This window comes from Erythrolamprus reginae, chromosome Z, assembly GCF_031021105.1.
Source record: "Erythrolamprus reginae isolate rEryReg1 chromosome Z, rEryReg1.hap1, whole genome shotgun sequence".
Taxonomy (NCBI): domain Eukaryota; kingdom Metazoa; phylum Chordata; class Lepidosauria; order Squamata; family Dipsadidae; genus Erythrolamprus; species Erythrolamprus reginae.
The window spans coordinates 89,348,552-89,369,011 of record NC_091963.1 but is presented as its reverse complement, the minus strand read 5'-3'; the positions used below and the strand labels follow the sequence as shown (position 1 = coordinate 89,369,011).

Below are 20,460 nucleotides of genomic sequence, written 5' to 3'. Positions count from 1 at the left end.
GAGGGAAAGGGGGAGAGAGGGGGGAGAGAAAGAGAGAGGGAGGGAGAGAGAGGAGATAAAGGAAGAGGAGAGAGAGAAAGGAAGAGAAAGAAAGAAAGAGGGATAGAAAGAGAGAGAGAGTGAGAGATGCTCAGTGAGCCTTTCTTTGAAGTTGCCTTTCTTTCTTTCTTTCTTTCTCTCTTTCTTTCTTTTTCTCTCTTGCTCTCTTGCTCTTTCATTCTTTTTTCTTTCTCTTGCTTTCTTTCTTTCTCTTTCTTTCTCTCCTTCCTTCCCTCCTTCCATTTCTTTCATTCCCCCTCTCTATTTTTATTTGTCTTTCATTTTCTTTCTTTCTCTTTCTTTCTTGCTCTTTTTCTTTCTCTCTTTTACCTTCCCTTCCTCTATTTCTTCTTTTCTTTCTCCTTCCTACCTTCTTCCCTCCCTCCCTCCCTTCAGTCCTTCCTCTCTTACTCTCCCCTTTCATAAGTTTCCTTGCTTCCTTCCTCTGTTCCTGTCCCTTCCCCCTTTCTTTCTTTCTTTCCTTCCTTCCTTCCTTTCCTCCCTCCATTTCTTGCTTTCCTTTTCCTTCCTCCCTTCTTTCCTCCCTCACTCCCTTCTTTCACTCCTTCCTCTCTTCCTCTCCCCTTTTTGGCTTAAAATATTTTTTTTCTATTTTCCTCCTCTAAAATCTAGGTGCGTCTTATCAGCAGGTGTGTCTTATAGAGCGAAAAACACGGTAAATTTTATCACTTCCACCAAGCTTTCTTGGTGTATCTACTACACTTGCATTTCATTTAAACCGATTAGTACCCCATCTTGATTCAAAGACTTCTAGTATTGGTATAGAAACAATTACAAAAATGTTGCTCTTAATGGTACAAATCCTTCTCACAACGTTTTGATTCTTCTATAACCTTTTATAGCAAAATTTCAATTCAACTGATAATTTACCTTCCTTTTATTCTAAATGTAACATTTTGTTTCCTAGGAGTTCAATAATTACTCCTCATTATATTCATCAGTTACAATTAAATCTGAGTTGCCTTACCTCTTTGGTTCTTCGATCAGTGTTCGAAGACATACATCTGTATCCTTGTGAACTTAACAGATTTTTTGATATTTGCAAAAAACTATCATATTTCCATTCAATTTTCTTTTTACAAATTATATTTGTCTAGTTTTTTCAAACATTCTTTACCCTGTTTGGTTTTCATATTTCTCATTCTGGAAGCTCACTTGTAAATCTGCTCCAGGTTTTTTGTTTTGTTTTAAAAGCTATTGGGTAATCTTGAATTTATGACCATTTGTTCAGTAATGATTTAAAGTTATTGAGGTGCTCAGCAAACGTCCCCAGAGTCATGGCTGTTGCAGCACACCCACAGTTACATGATCAAATTAAGAAACTTGGCAGCCCGCTTTCAGATCTGTCTGCAGAGGCATTTCAGCTCCCACTATCTATCTGTCCCCACGACCCCTTTGGCCCCTAGCTACACAGCACTTTGCACATTTCAGCACATTTCACCATCTATTTGCTCCTGCTGCTCATGAGGCACTTATTGCTTCACTTTTTGGGAGGCAGCTATTGGTTTTCTTCTTCAGGTTGCACATTGCCTTGAAAGACCCAGGAATATGGCCTCATGTGACTAGCAGCCTCATGAAGGGCGAGTCTGAGCACTTATCAGCAATGGAATCAAGAATACAGTTTAAAAACTTGAGATATTGGCATGCAGGGTGGTGAGGGTGATTATGGTAAGGACTGGGGCAGCTATGATTTTGTATTGTCCTGCTGGACCAGGCTGGGGCGGATCTTCATGATTTGCTTTGGTTCAGGAGTTCTTGAGCCCCAGAGCCATTGTGGCAACAAGTCTCTTTGCCTTGGATTGCTGGGACAAATTGGTGCTGGCTTTTGCAATTCCAGAGCCACAGCACAGCACAAAGCTCAGTCTCGGGCTGTCCAAGCAGCCACTGGGAATGATTCAGCAGCAGCAGGAGCAAGAAGATGGCAAGATCAGGAGAGGTGCAGCAGAGAGCCCCAGAATGCAGAAAAATGAGGGAGAGTGCAGATGGGACTGGGTTGAGATGGGCTGCTTCCCTGCGTATAACTAGTGACCCCAGAACCATGCAGTTCTTGGGTTCTTTGCTTCCTCACAAAGCAAGGTATGGGAAGCCAAACAAGCAGAGAAATGTTGGTGATAAGAACTAATTGAAGGCAGTCCCAACTCTTACTGAGTCTTGGGGCTGAGAAGACTAACCAAGAATGGCTTGGTTTGTGGTGGAAATGTCATTAAATAATATGATCACGTGATACCACACTTAGTGATGGAAATTATAATGCCCATTATGGTTGTTATTGGTGGATTACTAATACTTCTCAATACTTCTCCAAGTCCTCGGAGAGGGGCGGCATACAAGTCTAATAAATTATTATTGTTGTTGTTGTTGTTGTTGTTAATATTGTCTGGCTAGAACCTCTTACATCTCGTGAACTGGAAATCAGATTCCTGTTCGTGTAACCATTTTCAGCTTATTATTCATAAGCACTTTCTCATGTTTGCTTACTGATGTCATGCTTCTTAATGTTTTGTATGCTTAGTGGAAGTCATCTTGAAACTTCTGAAGCAAACCTGGTACATAAAGTCAACCATGCTTAACATTAACTATGATTATCCAAAAGCAAACATTTTGAGAGCTGTTGATTCAGGTAGAAAAATTTGAATATGAGCTTAATTCAATTGAATATAGCCCTAGCGTGGTAGTTAGAATATTGCAAGCTAACAGTCCACAGCCTGGATCTCAGTCCTAAGGCAGCTCAAGGTTGATTCAGTATTCCAGTCTTTTGAAATCAATTTAAAAAAAGATCCATATGTGGGGAGTAATACACTGACATTGTAAACCACCTAGAAGGTGCTGTAAAGCAGTATGGTGCAGTATATAAGTATGTGTTATTTCTATTGCTATTAATTCCTATTGAAACAAAATGATTTTATGAGCAAAAAATATAGGTGTTATGTATGAAAAGTACTTAATTCCCTTTTTATGTTTGCAGTGTGGGTTTTAAAAAAACTGTTGGTTCACTTTGGAATAGTGCAATTCTCACTGATTTACTGCAGTACCTACTGGCGTGTTGTGGAAGATTTTGTGAGACAACGTCAAGATGTTCTTGCACCACAACCAATTAAGGGGCTTGGAAGACTTATTCTCAAATTAGACAGCAAGGTATTTAAAATTATTTGTAAAATTGCTCTAATTCAAATAATTTTTTAAGAAATAAGCACCCTGCACTTTTTCACAACATTTTTCTATTAAAAATAATAAAAATACTGGTGTATGTATTCAGATTAAAAATACATACAAATATTGTATGTATTGTTCAGATTATAAGTAACACAACTTTTCCAATGTTTATTTTCAGGGTCTTATTATAGTTAATATTTAATCATCATACAATCATTAAGTGTTGTACCTCATGATTCTTGACAAATGTATCTTTTTCTTTTATGTACACTGAGAACATATGCACCAAAGACAAAATCCTTGTGTATGCAATCACACTTGGCCAATAAAGAATTCTATTCTATTCTATTCTATTCTATTCTAATAAATGATATTACGATTTTAAAAGCATTCTTTCATAGGAAAAAGGAGCAGTATTCATCTGTTATCTTTCACTACCTGAAATCATTTCTCTAAGGTTGGAGAAGCCACCATACAGTTTTGAAAACATTTTGTGAGAACTTTACAGGAAGTTTATTACATTTTCTTGTTTTTCACAGTTGATCGTATGGTTGGAAAAAATCCTAGATAAAATCATTAGCATATGTATTATATTTGTGCTAGTGATAGGCACCTTGCTACTTGCACTGCTCCTTACAGCAAAGGTATGTGTACTATTAAACAATGCAACATTTTTGCTGAAATTTATATTCCAATCTGCAGATTTTACTAATGGTCAGTGTTTTATTTATTCTCAAAATTGATATAATCAATGTATATTCTAAAAATCACACTAAAGAGTGATTGCGGTTGAAATAAAAAAGCAGGTATTTTAATTTCTCTCAGATTAGATAAATTTGTTTTTCTAGGGAAAAAAAGAGATATGCACAAAATAGGAAAACAACCCCGTTCCAACCAGTTACTCATGTGTCAGAATGATCATTCAAATTGTGATATACCATATTTTTCAGTGTGTAAGTAAGACACTCTGAAGGCTTATAGGACCAGATAGCAGACTGCTTGTGAATCCATGTTGGATTACTATAATTTATTTGATATGGGACTGCCTTTAAAAAAAAATCAGAATCTAGTCTAGAATAAGGTTTACACCAAATTATAAATCTTAGTCACAGAATAAATATAAGGTATATATTTAATGGTGTGATACATTCATTAACCCCCCCCCCCTTGTATTCCATTAGGTTCATCAGGAAAGTGTACATATGATTGAAGTAACAAGCATGTTGATTAATGAAACAGTAGCCAATCATCCAGAATGGGCCAAGTAAGTAATGCCATAACTGTTAGGGTATGAATATTCTCTTCACTTTGATACTGATTATGTATCTGATTATGTATCCCAGCATTTACCCACTTTTTTGCACCATGTATAGCATAATAATTTGCAGCATACCTTAAGCATGAACACAAGGCCTGTTTGTTCTTTCCCAAATCAAATATTTTTTTAAGAAAATGCCAATAAACCTTATATCAGCACCCAGACATGGATCAAGCCAGTTTTCCCCCCTTAAATCTGTTTTGCTGCATATCTTTATATTTCATTTTTTCAATTGGAAAGTCTGACCTTTTCTCACAACCACATTGTTTCAGCCTTTTTATCATTTTGACTGTCCTTTCCTATTCTTTGATACCTCTGTGGTATCAATTTTGAGATTCATGCAACTTAACTGCATATAATTTGCAGAATATAAATTAGTGCATTATTTTTTGTATTTTAAAATGGTTTAATTTTTGTGGAATTTGAATTGTTGAAGTTTTAACCTCCTCCAGATATAAAGGTTACAATGGAAATGAACTAATAGAAAATACTCTATATTTAAGTGTATTTGTACTGTTTGTTTTATTTAAGCATTACAATATTTGCAGTTCCTAAATATTTTCTGATTGTTCTCAAATATATTTTACCTTTGTGCTTTGCTTTCCAATTCTAAAGAAGCACAATGTCAAAGAATGTGAAACTACCGTACTGTTATGTTTATTTCACACCCTAGCAAGGTTATGTTCAAAATCCTGTAATTTAGGCATCAGCAGTATGTGAACCAACAACTACCAGAAGTACAAGCTAGATTTTAAAGAGGCAGAGCAACTAGAGGTCAAATTGCCAAAATTTGCTGGAGAAAGAAAGGGAGTTCTAGAAAAACATCTGCTTCTGCTACGCTAAAATCTTTGATTGAGTGTAGATTAGGAAAAGTAGTTTATAGAAAGTGTTGTGGTTGGCTCTGGCCCAGCTCCTGCCCCAAGGAATGTGGAGGTGGATGTGGGGGAAACATCCACAGGCCACAGGTCTGTTTTGCTCCCGATAGAATCTCCCGACGAAGGCTCCTCTGACGAAGGAAGCGTGAGTAGCAGGGAAGGGGGGAGTTTGGCAGACAGCCCAGGAGGAGATCAATCATCCTTATCATCCCTGGATTCTGAACAAGAACTTATGACAGATCCACGCATGCGTAGAGTGATGCACAGGAGAGAACAACTGAAGGATTATTACAGGAGATAAGTGAGGCTACCTGTGGTTGGATGGAGCTGCTGTAATTAGTGTTACAGATAAAAGAGCAGTGTGCTGGTTTAGCCTCATGGCAGTTTATCTGATTCATAGTTTTGTCAAGATCGTGGTTTTTGCTGTTTTCCCTGTTCAAGTCTGTATGTGGACTTTCTGGACTTTAGAATTGGACTCAATTTCCCAGTTATTGGGTGAGAAATTGGATTGCATTTAACCTGTGCCTTGTGTGTATCAGAAAATCCCTTTGACATTTAAAAAGGGAGCTATTTCTGCTTTTCTGTTGATAAAGACTTTTGGTTTTCTTTCTATCGTGTGGTGTGTGTCTTTCTGGACTAATTACCTGTAATTATGGGCAGTTGGGACACGCCAGCAGAACAGAAAGAAGAAAATTATGTAACCTTAAAGAGAGGGTAAAATATAAATGCATGTATAGCTGCTATTAAAAAGATCAAAAGCTGCTTCTTTATAACCCTTTTTCATTTCTTTTAAAAATTTTCTTAGGTATTTACTATTGTTATTTTTAATTTCTTTAAATCCATTTGTATTACGTATCTTAAAATGTTTTCAATAAAAATTATATTTACAAAGACAGTGTTTATTCATGAGAAATACCTATGGAAATTTGGTATTTAATCTACATTAATTTGCCATTCTTTGAAAAAAATTGTACATAAATACATTTCAAATAAATAACAAGGTTAAGGATTTTGGGAAGTGGCATTTCAATAGCTACTGTTCAATATGCTGAACTTTCAGAAAAACGTATAAATCTGAATGTATGTTATTTGGCAAGAGAAACTACATTTAAACATCCTCATCATTCCTATTAAAAATACCAAGTTGTCTATCTTCTTTTATTTATTGAAATAATATACATGCACTTTGAATACGTGCAATCAGAATACATTTTTTTAACATTTGCATTTCTTAATTAGTTGGCTTCCCGAAGCTCAAGTCATTCAGAAGGCTTTGAATTCAGCTGCTAATAATGTTTATCAATATGGGCGAGAATGGATAACACATAAGGTAACAATAAGATTCCTCTTTGGAGATTAATGTTCTGCTGCTTCTTACTTTCTTTTTTAAAATTTTCATAACTGCAAAAATAACCTTTGATTTATATTTGATGTTGACATTGTTCGCAAATAGTTTGCCTTTTAATTAAATGTTAATGAAAAATACATTTTGTGCTATTATTCATCAAATTTCATAGTAGTCAGTAAAAGAAAATTATAAAAAGTATATTAAAATTGATATTTCAAATTAGCTGGATGAAAAACATAAACTTGCAGGTGCTATTAAACTATAATTTATAAATGTTAAATAAGCTTTTTAGTCCCTCCTAATATCATTATGAGATCAGGTTATTTGTTTACCTGCTGGGTCCAATAAAAGACTTGTTCAAGCATATTTGAAGAATGTACATTAGTTCTTATTAAGCAGTATTAACCGAGCAAAACAACAGTAGTTCTGCAATAACAATATATAGATTTCTATATTTAGATTTGATAATCTAAATTATGTTACTTTTCTTGTTCCTTTTAAATACATTCTGAATACTGTCATGATTTATGGTAATTACTGTATTTTTCAGAGTATAAGACGCACCTTAGTTTTAGGGAGGAAAATAGGGAAAATAATCTGCTTACCAGATATTCATCTGGCTAGTGTTCTTAGTCTGGTCAGTTTCAACACATTATTTTATGCCCTGGTTAGTGCTTTAAAAAACCCTTCTTCAATGTAACAATGAAAGAGCTTGCAAGCCAGTAAGAGCTGGAAACATCATTAGCACCTGGAAAGAAACAATTGGAGCAAGTAGAACAATGAAAAAACCCTGCAAAGACTTAGGGCTTGGAAAACATTCTTTGCAGAGAGTAACAATGAAAGAGCCTGCAAGATAAGAGCTGGGAAGATCATTAGCAGCTAGTTAGGGCTGGGGAAAAAAGCTACATTCAGAGTATAAGACACACCCAAATTATTAGCTTCTTTTAGGAAGGAAAAAGGTGTGTTCTGCCGGGGTTAACGGCACGAGCCCCAATTAAGTGCAAAGGTATGAATTCAGACACGCACACTTGAAAAGTCAACACAGTTTTTATCGAAAATAAAAAAGCAAAACACCCTTTTTGCAGTCAAAGAGCACACTTTCAAAGCAACAGACTTGAAGGCAGTGAAAAGCAATAAACAAACACAAAGCAATTAGCAAGCAGCTGTGAAGACATCACAGCTACCCTTCTTCAACTGTTGGCAACTCACACACTTGACTATAGTTTAGTTTCAAAGTCCTGGGATCAATGCAAAAAGAGTTCTTGAGACGAAAGCCACTTTCTCTTTCTCCGAATAGATAATCTTCCACACTGAGAGGCTGGCATGCTGTCCATTTAACAGTAGCCCTAATTAGTTGAACCACACCCAACCACAGGAGGTGAAACTCCCTTATCTCCTGTAGTATTTACGCAGCTGCTCTTTCCTAGTCATTGCCCTGCAGCTGCATTTGTCAATGAATGCTTCTTCATCTGAGTCCAGCAAAGATAAGGAGGAGGATGAATTGCTCTCTTATTGGCTGTCTGCAAGCCCCACTCTGAGGATCCCAGTTCACATTCACTCCCTGTGTCAGATGCTTCGCTGTCAGCAACAGACGGCAGTAACACTGGCCTCTGACACTGTGAAGATTCACCCACATCCACCCCCACAGTCCTTGAGGCAGGAGCTGGCTCAGAGCCAACCACAACACTTATACTCCGAAAAATACAGTATATCAACCAAAATTGTTATTGCTACAATTTAAATACTATTCAGATCCTATGTAATGTTTTCAAACTGAATGGCAATATAAAACATTCTCTCAATAAATAAAGGCCCTGGGAGAAAATAAGTATGTGTGTGTGTGTGTGTATGTATTTATAAATATACCATAGTTTTTCAACATTTGCAATACTTTTAGCAAGTGAATGAATAAAAAGTATGAACATTTTTTAATTAAAATAGTTTATTTGATTAATGGATATTTAGTCAATATAAAATACATAATTGGTCAATGAATATGTTCTTTTAAAAATATTTTGACACTTTAATATTTTATAGCTTGATAAAATATTAGGAGAAAAAGTAAATAATACTGCTGTGATTGAAAAACAAGTTCTGGAGCTTTGGGACAGATTATATCATACTTGGTTTGCAAAAGTAAGTATCTTTATTTTATTTATTAGTTTGTCAGACATGTACAAGATAGCAATATAAATATGAGCATGGACATGAACGAAAGAAATGGTTACAAATAAATGGGAACAGGAGTACAGGGACAGTAATCACACTTCTGTGCTTATGCACATCCCCTTTATGGACCTCTTAGGAATGGGGTGAGATCCACAGTAGACATTTTAAGGTTGAAACTGGGAGGGTTTGAAGATGTAACAATGGAATTGGGTAGAGCACTCTTTTTGAAGTTGTATTTTCTGCAATCAAGTTTGGAGCTGTTTTTATTTATTTATTTATTTATTTATTTATTTATTTATTTATTTATTTTATTAGAGTTGAAAGGGACCCTGCAGGTCATCAAGTCCACCCCTGCTCAAGCAGGAAATCCTACACCTCCCCAGCCAGATGGCAGTCCAATTTCCTCTTGAAAATGTCCAGAGTTGGGGCATTCCCAACCTCCGCTGGCAGGCCATTCCACTGGTTGATCGCTCTGACCGTCAGGAAGTTCTTCTTTATTTCTAGGTTGAATTTCTCCTTGGTCAGCTTCCATCCGTTGTTCCTTGTCTGGCCCTGTGGTGCTCTGGAAAATAGTGTGACCCCTTCCTCTCTGTGGTAACCCCTCAAGTACCTATATACTGCTATCATGTCCCTCCAGGCCCATACAAATCTAATACTACATTATTGTTGTTGTTGTTGTTGTTGTTGTTGTTGTTATTATTATTATTATTATTATTATTATTATTTTCACTAGGCTAGCCATGCCCAGTTCCAGAAACCTCTCTTCATATGTCCCTTTATCATTTTGGTTGCTCTTTTCTGTACCCTTTTCAGAGTTTATATGTCTCTTTTGAAGTGTGATGACCAGAAGCTGAAGCTTCTGGCAGAAGTCTACATAAATTGTGTCTTGTTTTATCCTGGTCAAGGGGGCATCAGCAACTTCAGTGGCAACCAGCAGCATTCAAATAGTGGCGGGGCAGGTGGGGAAGAGTGATGTAGATGCAACTTTGTGAATGGACCTAGTTTAGAGATGGGGTAGACAGTGTCGAGGGATGGATTTAAATGAGACTCAGGCAGCAGGAATCAAAGTAAACAAACTTTATTTAGTAAACAGAAAAATAAATGTGCCACGAGGGACACTTTGTAAAACAGCCTTTAAGCATGGCTGCAGGGAGGAGAGAACAGAATGGAATGTGCTGCTACCTAAGCAGACGGATATGATTAAAAAGGATATGATGTGAATTGTGGGAGTGATTAAGAGGGGGAAGGCACACACTAACTCTTTAACTACTGAATGTCTCAGTGGCTGGCAATTCTCAGCGTGATACCCCTTCTTTGGTAGTCATCAGCGACATTGGTTCACATAAGGCACATTTTCTCGGAGAGGTATTCGTGTTGGTCGGCTGGCAGTGGTTTATTCAGCACGTCAGCGATCTGTTCATTTGTAGGCACATATTGTAGTTTCACGAATCCTTGTTGCTCATATTTTCTTCCATTCTTATATCTTAAGTCGATTTGCCGTGAACGGGCTCCCACATATTCAGCTTCAGCAATGAATTTAATTGAAGTATTGTCCTCCATAATAACAATTGGTTTCATTGGATCAGCCCAGATACTATTAATGAGAGCAGAAACATTAATTAAATCATTACAACAGTCAGAAACACAAGCATATTCGGACTCAGTGGAGGAAGAAGAAATAAATTTCTGCTTTCTAACTTTCCAATAAATTGGACAACCATTCAAAAACATTATAAAACCAGAAGTACTTTGACGAGTTTCAATGTCACTCGCCCAATCAGAATCTGCATAGCAAATCAATTCAGGATACTTGTTGTGTTCTGGTTCCAGGAACAACTTCATGCTCATCGTGTGCTTCATGTATCTGAGCAATCTCTTTATGCATGTCCAATGAAATGTAGTTGCGTTGCCTACGTGTCGTGACAACAAATTCACACTAAGTGAAATGTCGGGTCTTGTCCAACTGCTAATGTATAACAGTGACCCAATGACTGAGCGATAAAGTGTTTGGTCCTTAAATAAAGGATTGTTTTGGTATGTCAACTTGTAAAAGTCTGTCTGCATTGGAGACCGACATGGGCGTGCATCAGCCATGTTGCATTGTTGTAAAAGTTGATCAATCTTGTTTGCTTGTGAGAGGCTAAACCCCTTCTGAGTTTTCTGAATCTGAACTCCTAAGTAATCATGAATGTGTCCTAAGCTTTTCAGTGTAAAATGTTTTTCTAAACCTTTTGCAAAAATCTCACTCATACGTTGATTTGGACCAATGTAAACAATATCATCAACATAAACAAGAACAATTTCATAAACATTACCTTGCCCTTTTGTAAACACGCATTGATCAGAGTCGGACTTAATAAAGCCCATTGAATTTAGCTTGTCAATGAGACACCTGTGCCACATTAAACCAGATTGTTTCAATCCGTACAGACTCTTTTGCAGGCGCCAGACACGTCCTTCCTGGTCCTGGAATCCGGGTGCGCCTTTCACGTAAATTTCTTCATCTAGATCAGCATTCAGATAGGCAGTTTCGACATCGAACTGGAAAACTTCTAAATTCAGGGCAGCAACAGTTGTTAAGGCGATTTTGATACTTTCATTTCTGACAGTAGGTGAATAAGTATCGGTGTAATCATCTGGAAAAATCTGAGAGTAACCTTGTGCTACTAATCTTGCTTTGTATAGTTCCTCACCATTTGGCTTTCGCTTAATTCTGTAGACCCATCGTGTACCAATAACTCTCTTGTCTTCTGGAGGGTCATTGTGTTTGTACACCTTAAGTTTCTTTAAACTGTCAAGTTCAGCTTGCATGGCATCATACCATTTTTCTTGTTCAGGTTTAGGTAAATGTCTTATTTGATAAAAATTATCGAGAGGAAGTAAAACATTGTTGCAAATAACAGGAAACAATTTTTGAGTTACTTGCGCTTGATATCTCTGAGGAGGAACTCCTTTTGTGGTTCTCCTGGAACGTCTTAGAACCGTGGTCCATTCATTTTGGTCATCTCTGTCTTCATTTACATCGCTAGTAACATCATCTGCGATTGGTGAAGACTGTACATCAGGAACATCTGGAATATCTGGAACATCTGGAACAGCTATCTGAGAATCAGGTTGCGCTGTACCTTGAACATCTTTAGGAAAATAAACTGAAGTATCATTACTGTGTATTCTGGACCAATTTGTATCTTCCTCAAATTTGGCTGAATTGGAAATAATAGCTCTGTAGTTAGAGTCAGTAAATTTGTAGTACTTGGAACTTTCATCAAAACCTATAAATCTCAGTCTTTCTGCCACTGGACCGCCCTTCTTTCTCTGGGCCAGTGGAATGTTAACCATGGCGTACGAGCCAAAAATGTGGAGGTTTTGAATGTCAGGCTTCTTCCCATAAAACATGTAGTACGGAGTTTGTTTTAAAACACTGCTCCAAGTACGATTAACAAGGTAGTTTGCATACCATAGTGCTTCGCCCCAGTAGGCATTGTCGAGATCAGCGTCTTCTAGGAGACAGCGATACGTAGTCTGTAAAACACCTTGCCTTTGTTCTGCAATCCCGTTGTGAGCCGGAGTGTAAGGGGCTGAAGCTTGGTGCCGTATTCCTTTGCGTCTCATCCAGTTCTAGAATCGCTGAGACATGAATTCTCCGCCACGATCACTTTGGATTCTTCTGATACAGACACCAAATTGATTGAAGACCTGTGCAGCAAAGTCTGTAAAGATCTGAAACGTCTCTGATTTCTGTTTCATAAGAAATACAAAACCATATCTAGAAAAACTATCAACAATTGTTAAGAAATACTTATTGTTACCCCTAGTAGGCCGAAATGGACCGACAATGTCGGTATGAACCAAATCGAAAATGCGTGAAGACAAACAAAGGGCCTGCTTAGCAATGGGGGCAGCTTTTGATTTAGATTTGTTACAAACAAAACAGTCCAAGTAAATGGGACAATTACTATCGACTTTGAAACCGCTCACGCATTCGGGCATCTTGGATAAGACATCATATGAAGCATGGCCCAAACGACGATGCCAACGGTGGATGCACCTGGAATGAAAAGGTTTATTAGTACAGGTTTAGCATTTGCAACATTATGCGGAACACCTTGGGATTCATTGGCTTTATGAGCCTCTGATTTTATAGTAGCAGCAGGTTTTCTCTCTGGGCCTGCGCTTTCATGGTTTGGAACGCTCATACTTACATCTACCAGTGAACGAAAATTTGGCTTCAGGTAGAAAACACCACCAATCGGAATGGCCTATGCGACAACAGTTCCATTTCTAATAATGTGGATGTCATAGTTCAGGAGCATAGCTTTGTAGCCTAAGTCTTTGTTTAGGTGGTGAAGGCTGAGTATGTTGCTTCCAGCGTCTGGAATGTAGAGAACGCATGGAATCATCTGGTCGAGTTCATCAATGTAGATAGTTCCTTCTCCTTTGACTTTGCATACGTGATTTGAGACTGCATGCACCTCCTTTATGTCAGACTCATGTAATTCAGTAAAAAGTTCTCTGGTGAGTAATGTGAAAAGCAGCTCCGCTATCCAAAGTCCATAAATGTCTTGTGCCGTACTCACAATTTGAATCAGGAACATTTTTTAGAAGCACGGTATTGATTGTAGAATGTGATCCGCTTCCGGAATCTCGTTGAGCTGATTTGGAGTTACTGGGACTCCTGCGTTCCAAATTGATTGTAGAATGTGATCCGCTTCCGGAATCTCGTTGAGCTGATTTGGAGTTACTGGGACTCCTGCGTTCCAAATTGATTGTAGAATGTGATCTGCTTCCAGAATCTCGTTGAGCTGATTTGGAGTTACTGGGACTCCTGCGTTCCAAAATGACTTCTTTTAATGGCGGTAATACAGAAAATTGCTCTTGACTTGCAGCCGGCATTTGTTGCTGTAGTTGAGGACGTGGTGCCAATAATGGCTGAGCCGACTGAAGTGGGATTTGCGCCGGTTGAACAGGCGTAGCAGGAACTTGTGGCGGTTGTACCTGTGAGAATTGCACCCCATGACTTGGTTGGGGTACTTGTTGCGAAAATGTCAGTTGAGGTACAAACCTTTCTTTGTATGCAGAATAGAATTGTCCTGCTGAAGCTTCTTTGTTTATTTGGAAATCTAAAAATAAATCTTTCTGGCGCAAATCAATATTTTTCTGGCCATCTAAATTTTCTGGTGACCTGTATTGCTTAAAACGGTCACTGGATGGCGGTCCCGAGTCTTCTGGCAATAAAATAACATTTTGGTGCGGTTGGTGCAGTTGCTTAATTTGGCCACCAGGTGGCGCATTTTTGATCTGGCTTGGAAATGAGCTAGATTCCTGAAAATAAGTTGAACTGGGTAATTTCTCAGTTTGGCCACTGGGTGGTGCTGCACCTAGTTCCTTGAGTGGAAAGGAATGCATTACATCATCAGGCTGTCTTTGGACAGACACAATTTTTCTTGCTTCTAATGATTCATGTATTTTACTTTCACAATATTCTAATTGCACGCTTCTTATTTTGCTTAGCTTTTGCTCCTTCTCGATGAGCTGATTGCAATAAAACTGAACCAGATTTTTTTTTTTAGACTGGGTGAGATCACTTGCCTTTTTATTTAGCTTCAATTCTGATAAACATTTCTGCGCATCATTAATATCATGTCTTAAATCATCAGCTAAGGAATTTAGAGTTTGCATATTAATATGTTCTAGGAAAAACTGGCATTCTTCTAAATCTGGCTCAGAAAGCTTTATTAACATCTGGTCCTCATTAATTTTGAGCTGTGGCTGAGCTCCAAGAATTTTTGGCATACTTCCTTGCTGATAAGGATTCATTGCTGCTTCTGTGGCTTCGATATGGCATTTTAAACTTGTCTGCGTGCCTTGCTCATCATATGAAACATTTGCCTTCTGCTTTGCCACTGAATTAATATTGCTTTCACGGTTCTTTAGAGAACATTGTTTTTCACAGAAAAATACTTTTTGCATTGCAGAAGGACTAGTAATATCAGGGACAGCCTGGCTGTATTTTAATTTTTGCAAGCAATGAATTCTAGTAGAAGTGTCATTGCTACTCACGATTTGCAGTGCTTTATCTTGAGCCAGAGATAAGATTCCTTGAGAAGGAATTTCTTCTGCGTTCGCTGAAGTTGTAAATCTCTCTGTAGAAATGTCTCCTACCGAGATCTGCATTTTGTTTCAAGGGCAGAGAAATGTCTGCGCTTTTTTGCAGGCATTCCAGCCTGGTTAATTAGGGTAAACGAACCATCCTCTGCTACCACGTCGAGGGATGGATTTAAATGAGACTCAGGCAGCAGGAATCAAAGTAAACAAACTTTATTTAGTAAACAGAAAAATAAATGTGCCACGAGGGACACTTTGTAACACAGCCTTTAAGCATGGCTGCAGGGAGGAGAGAACAGAATGGAATGTGCTGCTACGTAAGCAGACGGATATGATTAAAAAGGATATGATGTGAATTGTGGGAGTGGTTAAGAGGGGGAAAGGCACACATTAACTCTTTAACTACTGAATGTCTCTGTGGCTGGCAATTCTCAGCGTGACAAACAGTTGATTTTGGCTAAACAAAGGTATTTTTTTAAAAAAAGAAAAACAATAACACTGATCTTTCTCTTCTTTGTGTGCTTATTGAGAAGAAAGTTAATTTAAAAATGGGTTAGGTATACAGTATATTGCAGAATTGCTAAGTCTTCTTTACAAGTACTTTTGAACCAAACTAAAATCTAGGATGAAATTGACCATGGTGTATAAACTAAGAGCTCTGATTTTTTCCCCCTATTTTTGGATATATATGTATTAGTCTGTGTACACTTAAGAGCAGTGATGGGCTCCTACGGGAATGGTCAGGAACGCAGTTCCGGTAGCAAAATTTGGAGTTCCACCCCAGAGCACACAGTTTGCACTAAAAGATGTTGAAATAAAATGCATAAGCTACGCCCACAGTGTGGTAGTAAAAATTTTGGTAGCCCATCACTGCTAAAGAGGAAAGAATAGTAAAAATACGGTGGGGAAATTGAGAAAACTTTTATGTAGCTGTCAAATACCTTTCATCACCAGAGACAAGATTTTAAATTCTGTTGGAAAATATTAAAATAAGCCATTAAAAAAATCTTTACCTTGGGCTGCCCAGCAAAACAAGGCAAAAAGAGCCACATTCCTTTTTCTTTTCCTGTGCCTTTAAGAAAAATATCCAAGTTCCATGCCCCAACATATTTTGTAGGATCATTATTGTCTCATTGAGCTATTTAAAGAGAAATTCAGATAAGGGATGCATTCTCCCCCACTCTGCTTACTTAGTTTCAGCCTGTGAAACTTAATTAGGGCCCAAAGAACAAAAAATAGACGTTTTCTATATGTTTCTCTATATTTCAATCCCAGGTTAAAAGAAAAATTCAATACATATAAATTCTAGATATTTTGCCATATAAATTCTGTGGTAAGAACCTAAAACTTTTTCACACTCCTTCACCGCAACTATGGCTGCCTTGTTTCCATATAGAAAAGACAGAAGTTATTGGAATAACATATAAAAAGAAAAAGAAAAACAATTCAACCCCAACAAGGAGTTGAAATAAATCAGCATTCAACCACTAATCAATTTTTAAAGCAGAAACAAAATACACATGAAATGTTCAGAAAGTGAAAGTTAATGTTCAGATGTCCTTAGGAAAATGAAACTGTTGACAGAAAGATTTATACACGCAGTGACTGTCCTTCTCAACTGCATTCACAATTGTCCAAATATCTTCTTCAGTCATTCCTAAATGCTCCTATTTAATTGTGAAATCCAAATTTTTTCCCTACCAGTTCTGTGGACATGGCTTAGTAATGTGACTTGGTGGGCATGGTCAACTTGAATGGTCTCACTCTTAGGAAATTTCTCCTTAGTCAACTCACAATAAAATAACACTATTCTAATATTTTAAATAGAATAGAATAGAATAATTCTAGAATAGAACAATAGAGTTGAAAAGGATCTTGGAGATCTTCTAGTCCAACCACCTGCTTAGGCAGGAAACACTACACCACTTCAGACAAATGGTTATCCAATCTCTGTTTTGTCAGAAAATATATTTTTCAAAGCACCAAAAAACACAACAAGAAACAATGGATAGAAACTAACCAAAGAGCGAAGCAATCTCTTTTTTTGATTTTCTAAGGATGAGACCAATCAACCAATGGAATAGCTTTCCATCACTAGAAGCTTTCAAAATGAGTGAGGGAATTACACAACAAAAGGACAGTGCCAGGAACCAGTGAAACAATGCAGAAAATCTAAAACAGCCATTCTCCTTAAAAAAAAAAAGTCAATCCCAAAGGAAATGTGGCTGAGAGGGAAACTAAAAGCAGCTGCTCAGACTAATTGAAAGCCTGGGCATGCTTACCAAAGCCCTTAATCCTTCCAACTCTATTATTCTATGTTCTAAATTGGGTGCTTCATAACACATGCAGTATATTCACGGACTGTATGATCAGCTGCATCATTGTCCCCTCCTGTATCCTTTCCCCTAGGGAGAAACAAGAGGTAGCCAACACTGGAGCAGCTGGAAACTCCAGGAAGTATCAGCTGATCAAAGAATATTACTTAATACGCTTTATAATGAAAATGTTTGTAATCTTGTTCTTCTTCCTGAAGGGAAGAGGTTACTCCCATCTCTAATCCTGTCAGTTACTGTTGTTTATTGACTTGATTTAGCATGTAATGGGTGCATTCCAGGTGCAACTGTTAAGTGGAGCTATTAATTGAAGGGAAAGACAGGGAGTGGGGAGCACTCTCTTGCATTTTATTTTTAACCATTCTCTGAACTGCATAGGCAATTAAATAATGGTTTGGGTGAACCAGTGAGAACCAGCTGCATTTCACTTGTGCTCCCATTCAAAACTAGGGAGCAGTGCTGCTAAAAAAATCCGTTTTGTCATTAAAATAAATAGATCATTGGTAAGAGAAAAAAGAAGTTCTTACCATACAGCAACCAACTTGGGAGGAAGTCCAACGCATAAACACCTTCATTAATTTTTAGTTTGTTCATCAACTTGGTGGGCTTGTTGATGGGGCTGTGGGGGAGGGCCTTATCTGTGGTGGTTCCGGCTCTCTGGAACCAGCTGCCCCCTGATGTCCATGTTGCCCCCACCCTACTGGCTGTCTGGAAGACCTGTCTTTGCCGGCAGGCCTAGGGCTGTTGATAATTTTTTTGAGGTGGTGGTGGCAATTTTTATTATTTTTTTCCTCCATCACAAACTTTTTCAATACATTTCAAAATACCTTCATATTACAATAAAACAGTATCAAATTAGTAAAACAAATATAATTGCCCCCCAAAATTATTGGTTCCAAATCAATTACTTCCGGTATTCATCAATTCTCCCAACCTTGACCCCTAATTTTGTCATCTAAATGTCTAATTGTCCCACCAGAGGCAATAATATCTTAGACCATTGTTACACAGCTGTAAAAAATGCTTACAGGGCTTTACCAAGAGCAGCTGTGGGCCATTCTGATCATTGCATGATTCACCTTGTACCTGCTTACAAACAAAGATTTAAAGCCACAAAACCAATAATTAAATCAGTGAGGACTTAAACTGAGGAAGCAAAGTTAAAGCTACAGGCTTGCTTTGACTGCACAGACTGGAATATTTTTAAAGACACCTCTGCAGATCTAGATGAACTCACAGATATTGTAACATCATATGTCAGCTTCTGTGAAGACCTATGTGTACCAACCAGGAAATTGCAAATATACAGTAACAATAAACCTTGGTTCACAGCCAAACTCAAGCAGTTACGTCATTCCAAAGAGGAAGCCTACAGAAAAGGTGATAGAATGCTGTACAATCACGCCAGAAATATATTAACAAGGGAGATCAGAGCAGCAAAAAGGAACTACTCTGAAAAGCTAAAGAATCAATTCTCAACAAATGAACCAGCAAACATGTGGAAAACTCTCAAAAACATCACCTGTTACCGCAAACCACCTTCCCAAGCTGAAGGAGATCAGCAATTGGCAGATGACCTGAATGTGTTCTACTGCAGGTTTGAAAAGAAACCTCAACCACTTGTGTGCACAACCTCCATCCCAGACACACCAACAACAGCTAAATCTTCTACAACTGAACCCATCCCATTGTGTTTACAACCCCTAGTGATCACAGAAAAGGAAGTGAAAGATCTATTTCTCAGACAGAAGCCTGGAAAAGCACCAGGCCCAGACAAGATAACTCCTTCTTGCTTAAAAGTCTGTGCTGACCAATTGGCCCCCATCTTCACCCAAATCTTCAACAAATCACTAGAGTTGTGCTATGTTCCTTCCTGCTTCAAACGCTCGACTATCATCCCAGTATCAAAGAAGCCCTCCATCAAGGAACTGAATGACTACAGACCAGTTGCTCTAACATCTGTAGTTATGAAAACCTTTGAAAGGCTAGTGATGTTCCATTTGAAAGCCATCACGGATCCACTGTTAGACCCCCTGCAATTTGTATACCAAGCAAATAGATCAACAGATGATGCTGTTAATATGGCTCTACACTACATCCTTCAACATCTTGAATCTCCAATGACCTACGCCAGGGTCCTCTTTGTGGACTTCAGTTCAACATTCAATACCATCATACCGGACATTCTCTTAACCAAACTAAATTAGCTAGCGGTACCTGAACACACTTGTAAGTGGATCACAAACTTCCTAACAGACAGGAAGCAGCAGGTGAAGCTAGGAAAAAATCACATCAGATATATGTACAATTAGCACAGGTGCCCCCCAAGGCTGTGTACTCTCACCACTTCTCTTCTCTCTATACACTAATGACCGCATCTCATACGATCCATCTGTTAAACTACTGAAGTTTGCAGATGATACAACAGTGATCGGACTCATTCGAGACAATGATGAATCCGCATACAGACGGGAAGTTGAACAACTATCCTTATGGTGTGACCAGAACAATCTAGAACTGAACACACTCAAAACCGTAGAAATGGTGGTAGACTTTAAGAGAAACCCTTCCACCCTTCCACCTCTCACAATGCTAGACAACACAGTATCAACAGTAGACACCTTCAAATTTCTAGGTTCTATCATATCTCAAGACCTAAAATGGTCACCTAACATCAAAAACATCATCAAAAAAGCACAACAAAGAATGTTCTTTTTGCGCCAGCTCAGGAAGCTCAAATTGCCCAAGGAGCTGCTGATTCAGTTCTACAGAGGAATCATTGTCTGTCATCTGCACCTCTATAACTGTCTGGTTTGGTGCTGCAACCCAACAGGACCGACACAGACTTCAGAGGATAATCAGAATTGCAGAAAAAACAATTGCTGCCAATCTGCCTTCCATTGAGGACCTGTATACTGCACGAGTCAAAAAGAGGGCGGGTAAAATATTTACTGACCCCTCACATCCTGGACACAAATTGTTTCAACTCCTACCCTCAAAACATTGCTACAGAGCACTGCACACCAAGACAACTAGACACAAGAACAGTTTTTTCCCGAACGCCATCACTCTACTAAACAAATAATTCCCCCAACACTG

At 38.1% G+C, this 20,460-nt stretch overlaps 1 protein-coding gene across 3 annotated transcripts in view; it reads left to right on the top strand.

Annotated features, from left to right (window-relative positions):
* Positions 1-20,460, top strand: part of TMEM245 (transmembrane protein 245) — a 92,556-nt gene that overhangs the window by 22,336 nt on the left and 49,760 nt on the right. For 2 of the 3 annotated variants that reach the window (XM_070766878.1, XM_070766880.1), the window contains exons 6-10: positions 3,026-3,195; positions 3,753-3,857; positions 4,395-4,477; positions 6,646-6,736; positions 8,792-8,890. In XM_070766878.1, coding sequence (XP_070622979.1) covers positions 3,026-3,195; positions 3,753-3,857; positions 4,395-4,477; positions 6,646-6,736; positions 8,792-8,890 — 548 coding nt within the window. The remainder of the gene's footprint in view (positions 1-3,025; positions 3,196-3,752; positions 3,858-4,394; positions 4,478-6,645; positions 6,737-8,791; positions 8,891-20,460) is intronic. The other variant, XM_070766879.1, reaches the window with a different exon arrangement.